This window comes from Otolemur garnettii, unplaced genomic scaffold (assembly GCF_000181295.1).
Source record: "Otolemur garnettii isolate 467f Iridium unplaced genomic scaffold, OtoGar3 scaffold00003, whole genome shotgun sequence".
In the NCBI taxonomy this organism is placed as follows: domain Eukaryota; kingdom Metazoa; phylum Chordata; class Mammalia; order Primates; family Galagidae; genus Otolemur; species Otolemur garnettii.
The window spans coordinates 25,290,704-25,298,826 of NW_003852398.1; the positions used below are offsets into that span (position 1 = coordinate 25,290,704).

At 42.7% G+C, this 8,123-nt stretch overlaps 1 protein-coding gene across 1 annotated transcript in view; it reads right to left on the reverse strand.

The window, feature by feature from the left end:
• Positions 1-2,828: 2,828 nt before the first annotated feature.
• SMIM3 (small integral membrane protein 3) overlaps positions 2,829-8,123 on the reverse strand; it is a 17,059-nt gene continuing 11,764 nt past the window's right edge. The window contains exon 2 of the mRNA XM_012807972.2: positions 2,829-3,264. Within this exon, the coding sequence (XP_012663426.1) occupies positions 3,071-3,253 (183 nt within the window). The 5' untranslated portion in view covers positions 3,254-3,264 and the 3' untranslated portion in view covers positions 2,829-3,070. The remainder of the gene's footprint in view (positions 3,265-8,123) is intronic.

The following is an 8,123-nucleotide window of genomic DNA, read 5'->3' on the forward strand; positions in this document are numbered from 1 at the left end:
GAGCTGCTGGAGTGTCCCACGACTGCGATCCAGGTATGGGAAAGCTGCCAGCTTGGCTCCAGAGCCCTGCACCAGCTGCAGGATTTGCACCAACTGCAGGATTTGCGTCAGCACGGTGAAGGCCTCACATCCTGTCATCTTTCTCCAGACCTGGCTGGCTTCCAAACTAAAGCCCAGCATGTGTGCATCTAGAGAACAAAGCCTGGGTTGTGTCTTAATCTCCAACAATGGCATAGAGAAATGCAGGTTTTCATTTTCAATGTAGTTTTTCACTTTCCAGCCTTTGATATCCAGAAAGGTGCACTGGAAAAGGAGGCTAGAGGAAATGCTGACTAGAGCAATGGAATCTCATCACACGTCTGTCCTCTTGCTTTGTTCTGATTGTTTGTAGGGATTGCAGGAGGTGATTAGGTTAGGAGAACTCTGCTCTGTGAATGGGATTAATGCCTTTGTAAAAGAGGCCTGGGGGAGCCCGTTTGCCCCTCCCACCACGTTAGGGTTTTCAACAAGGCACCCTATCTGCTGGTGTCTCACTCTTGAACTTCCCTGCCTCCAGAACCAGAGCAATACATTTCTGTAGTTTCTAAATTACACACTCTCACGTATTTCATTATAGCAGCTTGAACAGACTTAGACAAAAATCTTCAGTAGCTAGGGCACCAGCCACATGTATCAGAGCTGGCGGGTTTGAATCCAGCCTGGGTCTGCCAAACAATGACTACAACTACAACCAGAAAATAGCCAGGCATTGTGGTGGGACCTATAGTCCCAGCTACCTGGGAGGCTAAGGCAAGAGAATTGCCTAAGCCCAATAGTTGGAGGTTGCTGTGAGCTGTGACACCATAGCATTCTACTGAGGGCGACACAGTAGGACTGTCTCAGAAAAAAAAAAAATCTCCTCTGTGGCTTTCTTGACACGCCTGACTCTCACCTCTATGCCATAGTGTTATTTCCGGAAAGGGCTTTTGTGCTCAGTCTAACCTCCCATTCATTTAACCCACAAAATGTGATAGCACCCCTACTAAAATACCTCACGTTATAGGACCTTTTCAATCTCCCTACTTGGGGGTGGTGCCTGTGGCTCAAGGAGTAGGGTACTGGCCCAATATACTAGAGGTGGTGGGTTCAAACCTGGCCCTGGCCAAAAACTGCAGGGAAAAAAAAATCAATCTCCTTGCTTTGCCCTCCATTCCTTTTCCTTTTCTATTTAGTGTCCTCCAAGTTCTGCCTTTAGCACTACCCTCAGCCATACACTATCTATTATGTATGTAATATGAATATAATAGATATCAGCGTATCTATTATGTATAATAATCCCCAAACCATAACCATAAAATCCTTCCAAGAATAGACCCAGATTTCCAACTGCATCCTGCTAGTGTCCACACGAACATCAAAGCACCTAAAGCTCAACATGTCTAATACTTAATTCATTATCTTACATCCAAAATTTGTTCCCCCTCATCCCCCACATTATCTGTCTGTGGAAAATGCAGAACTTCACCCAGGTATTAAACCTAGAACCCTGGAAATTAACTTGATTCTTCTCTTCCCTTTTTGGTTGGTACATTCAAACTGTGTCTAAGTGGAATTCTTTTATGTGAGTTCTGAGTTTAATAGGTGCTCTTTAAAGAAAGACCTCAGACATGCTCATTCTAACACTTTATTGGAAATTGGCTGTGTACATCAATGAAATCAGATCGAAGTTAAAAGCTTCATTTTTGCACAATAATATCCTGATATGTATGACATATTCTTATATAATTTAATAAATCCCAAGGTGCTCTTGATTTTGATGCAAATCATAGCATCTCAAATAACTACGATTGCTTTGAGTTGGTTCCAAACATCTGGGTTCCTGGGAACATCTCTTAAAACATAAGGACCTTGGATTGGCTACAGTGTTGGTGGGAGGGAGTGAAGGGCACCAAACAGGAGTGAAGAGGGAGTGGCAGGGGAAGCTCACTGTAGCAGGAGCTGGGCAGAGGGGTACAGGAGGGGCTGGGGACTGGAGAGCCTCAAAGCTCCAGTGGTAAGGAACTCAGCCACTCCACATGTTCCAACATTGCTTGAGTGTCAAAGCTAACAGAGATATGAGACTACAGTGCAGAAAGTAACCCACCACCCCAACTCCCTTGTCATTGCCAACAGATAGATGGCAGAGCCCTCTTCCAGAGTACTTAGAGACAGAGATTCTAGCACAGAGAAGGTTCTAGAAGGTCCTACTGATCTCCTTACCCCTGCCATGCTCAGTTCCCTCCCAACTGAGAAAACACAGAGAATGCCACCTTAAAGAAAATAACTGGCTCGGCACCTATAGCTCAACCGGCTAAGGCGCCAGCCACGTACACCTAAGGTGGCGGGTTCGAATCCCCAGCCCGGACCCGCCAAACAACAATGACGGCTGCAACCAAAAAATAGCCGGGCGCTGTGGCGGGCGCCTGTGGTCCCAGCTACTTAGGAGGCAGAGGCAGGAGACTCGCTTGAGCCCAGGAGTTGGAGGTTGCTGTGAGCTGTAATGCCATGGCACTCTACCCAGGGGGACAGCTTGAGGCTCTGTCTCAAAAAAAAAAAAAAAAAAAGAAAATAACTGAGCCAGTGTACTGTTGGCCCCTTGGAATGAGGATAGGGTGTCCTTAGCATGATTTGACCTGAGGGGCACTAGCAAAGGCTGCTGTGACCCAGGGTACCCCTCACCACCTTGAGGCCATCGCCAGCCATTAGGTTCTTTGGTTCTTTGAAGTTTCTCAGCACTCAGCATTACATGTGTTTATTTGTGGTGACTTTACTGCTCACATAGCTTTCAGCTCCACTAAGTGCTTTGGTTCTTACAACCCTGTGAGAGGTAGAAAGCGCAGGGATCATAATCCCCCTGTGAAAGATGAGGACCCTGGAACTCATACAGTTAGACCCCATGACTGAATTCACATAGCTGGTCCGTGGCAGAATCAAAACCAGAACTGAAGTCCAAGCTCCAGAGACCCTGATGCTGCTTTTCTGAGAACAGGGATGAGGCTGGGGGAGGGACTCCTGTCCTCATCCCTCGCCTGGCCCTCTTGGTCGTAGTTTCTCAGACAACCCCACTGAGGATGGGATGAGTCCGCATACGATAGATGATGACCGCAGTGGCTGGGCACAGCAACAAGGAGGTCATGATGACAATGGCGGCCAGGATGATGAGAACAATGACCCAGATGTCCAGGATGTGCTTGGGAAGCACAACTTCTGTGGGGACTTGGCTGACTGTGTCCATGCTGCTTCACTCTGCAACAGACGGGAAAGGAAAGTCACCATTGTGTACTGTCTCCCTGCCTCCCAACTTAGAGGGAAACTCCCATGTGTCAGAAGCTTGGGTGATTTACCAGATAACATCATCTTAAGGCCTTTTGATCATTAATCATATTACAGCAAATGGCTTATTTACTGAGGGCTTGCTATTACCAGGCTGAGCACTTTACATCTACTCAGTCAGTCCTCACTTGGAGCACTAATTCTTTCAGGTAGAAACTATAATTACTGTCCTTTTTTTATCCCTTGGCCTCTATCTTCAATTATGCCCCTTTTATAGATGAGGACTCTACAACCCTAAAAGACAGAGGTGTCATTAATCTGACCAAAGACGTGAACCCAAGTAGTTCCATGCTTAACTACTAGTCTGTTCTCTCTTCTTTAAATGAGAAACTCAGCTTGGTGCCTGTAGCTCAGCGGCTAGGACACCAGCCACATACACCGGAGCTGATGGCTTCAAATCCAGCCCAGGCCTGCCAAACAACAATGACAACTACAACCAAAAAAACAGCTGGGCATTGTGGCGGGCACTTATAGTCCCAGCTACTTGGGAGGCTGAGGCAAGAGAATTGCTTAAGCTCAAGAGTTGGAGGTTGCTGTGAGCTGTGACATGATAGCACTCTACAGAGGGCGACATAGTAAGACTCTGTCTCAAAAAAATAAAATAAAATAAAAAGAGAAACTCACTGGTTTTCATCCTGTACCTCATGCCCCATTCTCCTGGGAACAGAGCTCCCTCTTTTCTGGGGAGAACTCACTTATTCTGCATGGTTTTAGTAAAATAAAGTAGGGTATATTCATATGATGGAACACCATGCAGCTATTATCATGTATTTGTTCATTGATATGTTTGTTTATTCATTCACTCATTTAACAAATATGTAGCACTCGCTACAAATCAACCATTATTCCAAGCATGTTACAAATATTAATTTATTTAACTAATACAGCTATTATGGAAAAGGATCTGGAGTTTTTTTTAAAAACTAGAAATAAAGTTACCTAATAATCCCAGTAACCCCACTTCTGAGCATATAAGTAAGGGATTTGATATCACTGTGTCAAAAAGACTTCTGTACTCTCATGTCTATTCTAACATTATTCACAATAGCCAAGTTAAGGAATCAACCTGAGTGTCCATCAACCTTGGATGGATAAAGAAAATGTGGTATATATACAATGGAATATTATTCCACCTTTAAAAAGAGAAAAATTATGTCATTTGGGACAACATGTATGAATCCAGAGCACATTGTGCTAAGTAAAAAAAGCCAGGCACAGAAAGACAAATTCTCACTTGTACATGGAACCTAATATAAAATCTAACATACAGAAGCAGAAAGTAGAATGGTAGTTAGCAGAGGCCAGGAGGTAGGGGGGGATGGGAGGATGTTGGTCTAACTGTGTTTCACTTAGACAGGAGAAATAAGTAATAACTCTTTGAGAAGGAAGAAATCAACTTACTTAATAGTTATTAAAAGTCTGATCTTTGGTAAGCTACAAAATCTTTTAAGTGAAAAAATAAACAAGATACAGGATAATGTGTATGGGTATAAGATAGTCCCTTTGATTCAGGTTTTATAGAAATAAGTAGGTAGATGAGTGAGGATATAGACATAAAAATATTCCATAGTTCTTTATGTGACCTGTGGCTTCCAAGCTGCGTTCTGAAAAGTCCAAGAAGTCAAGGGGAAACAGAACCGTGACGGTGAGTGTTCAACAGAACTCTGAGTGTAATCAGTGTGAACAGTAGATACTTTGGGGGGGGAGTTAGACGAGGGATAGGAGAGATTCGTGTTTTTCATTTTTCATGTTTTTATACCATTCAAATTTTTTAAACATGATCATGTATTAATTCTAATTTTTTACACCAAATGAGTTGAGGGGAAAATAGAATTTTAGGGTTTTTTTATTTATAAGTCTCTATATTAAAAAGAGTAAATACATACATATGTAATTTTTAAATCAAATAAAATTAAGGTAAGTATAAAAACACTGACTTCTGGGTCCCAATCCAAACTAACTGAATTAGATATGAAAGGTGACAGGAGGGAGCCCTTCTTCCCCACTGCCTAGGTGGTTTGAATGTACAGCCAGGCTTGGCGCCCCTTATGTTCAACAGTCTCTAAAGTCTCTTTCAGCCCTAAGATTTGGGAACTGATGCCTAAGTTCTCTTAGCCAGGCTGAAAGATGTAGGTGAGTTCCAAGATGAAGGAGACGCCTCTGGCAAAGATCCCCTGGGCCACAGGAGTATCAAAGTTCCTCTGGGGCCTACCGAGGAGAGAGAGGTACAGGCTGGCTCACCCGCAGCCTTGGAAATGGAGTCAGTTTCTCCAAGGTCTAAGACCCAGAAGCATGAGTCACAGGAGACACAAACTGTTAAAGAGGGACAGGCAGAGAAATTATTCTTTGTGGTCTCTTGATTACATCAACAGCTAGCCTGCCCTAAGCAATGGGAACCCCACAAAACCCATTCCCTTCCTGTAAACCCATTAACTTCACATAGTCTCCCTGACTCTAAATGCCAGGAATACATAAATCTCCCCTGGCTGATTTTCATAAACAAAACCTGTCACTTACAGGAACTCAGGCTTCAGGGCTCACCCACAATCAAGAATTATGAAATATTAAAGCTAGAATCAGTCCTGTTTCACAGAGGAGAAACTGAGGCCCAGGTGTCTTGCCCTACCTTCCATCCTGCCCCCCTCCAGAATAATGACTTAAATACATTAACTTCGAATCATGTCACTGCCCCTGACTAAAAGAAAACAAAACAGAGCAAGTAGTTAAAATACATGAAACTTTTTCTGTAACCTGTATCCTGGATTGTACCAATACTACTTTTTCACAAATAAAAATTATATTTACAACCCAAATCACAAAAACTGGTAAAAGCAAAGCTGCTCTCATAGAAGCAGTTCTACCCATTCAGCCGAGCTGAAAAAATACCCTTGGAGACGCTAAGCACTAGAGATTAGTGTGCCTGTCCCCTTCACATATGCAATTCAAACCAAAGGCAATACTAAACCATAACACATGAGATTTGAAATTTATGTTATGATTAAAGACTTTTTTCTTCTAATTGAAAAAAAAATCTGAGAAAATAACTTCGCTCAGTCTTTCTTTTAAGGGGGGCTGTTATATGTGGTCTCCCCACTTGGTACAGTCTGTTTACCTGGTGATACATCATCACTATTCTGTTTCCCCTTGGCTTCTTGGGCTTCTCAGAACACAGCTGGGAAGCCACAGGTTGCAGTGTTCTCCAAGGGCCCTTCCAGAGCTACTGTTCTAGGACTATAAGGCTTCTAAGGCCGGCTGTAGATGTGGACAGCCATCAGAGGGGACAGGGAGCTCTACCTGCCTATCTCATTCTTCTCCACTCAAATGTGTTTCCTTCAGTGGGCTCTTCCTCCCCATGTAACAGGGCTTCTAGTCACTTCCACCTCTACCCACTAGGAAATAAAAATTTTGTCCCCAAAACCTTATGTTCAGTATCTTTAATTGCATGCTAGAAAACTTTGCTTGGGAAAAAGCAGGACACTAAGCTTCTCTGAGCTGACTTCTGCTTGACCTCCGTTTGGCATGTATCATGAATGCATAAAATCTTGTTTCTTGATACATCTAATTAATACTCATCGATCAATTAGCTTATCATTAGCTTTGCAACCAGAGCGCTTGCTATTTCTGATTAATAGTTCGTGACAGAATATGGCCCAAACCATTCGTGTCATAAACTGACCCTATCACTGATAGAATATGATGTTTTTATGACCACGGGAAGTAAAATAGCAGTCAGGCCTAAACTCCTGTCATTTTGCACTAGCATACTTTATTTGTGGTTTGTCTTATGGATACATAATAAACTTTGACATATGTTCAAAATAAATTTGTCCAGGAAACTGCATTGACACCACCCTGAGCTCACCGGCAGAGCAGCCACTACTACCGCACATTCTACCCCATCAGATCACAGATCCTACACAGCCAGCCCTGCAAACCAGCACTTAGCTGTTCCTCCTCAGTCCGCAAGGGGTAAGCAATTTAGCCAATTTAATAGAAGAGTCAAGAGGGAGCTGTTTCTCACAAGTTCCAGGTACAACTAAATAGCATATTTCTAGAAAGCAATTGTGGCAGGCAGAATTCGGAAACGACCCCCACAATCTCTGTCCCCTAATTATTAGCCCTGGGTTATGTGGCAAGGGCAAAGGAACTCTGCAGACGTAACTAAAATTCTATCAGAATCACTGATAATAGAAAACGACTCTTTATGCTTTTTATCCCTTTGGCTTAAGGCCCAGATGCAAATAAAGGCAAAGAAAGTAAAAGGTAAACACTTGTCAGTCATCATTTCTCACTATGAGTAAGGTTCCAGATACTCAGTACTTCTATGAAACCAATTTATATTCATTCATACTTTCTTATGAAAGAGAGATCACAACTAAAGTCCAGGATGAAGGAGAGAAACGGAGTGGGAAGGGAGAAGAAGAAGGAGGTTTGATAGAGGGAGGGTAAACGGTGGGACCACACCTATGGAGCATATTGCAAGGGTACAAGTCAAATCTATCAAATATAGAACATAAATGTCTTAACAGAATCATGAAGGAAATGAGGCGAAAGCTGTATTGATTAGTTTGATGTAAGCCCTCCAAATCGTATAAAAAAGCAACACATTGTACCTCAATGTGTACCTACATATGAATAAATGTATTCATGATCTATGTGTATGACTTAATAAAAACAATTTAAATAAATTAAAAAAAAAGATTAATCAAAAGAAGAATATCCTAGGCAGGCCTGACTTAATCAGCTGGCAATCTTTCAAAAGAGGGCTTAGT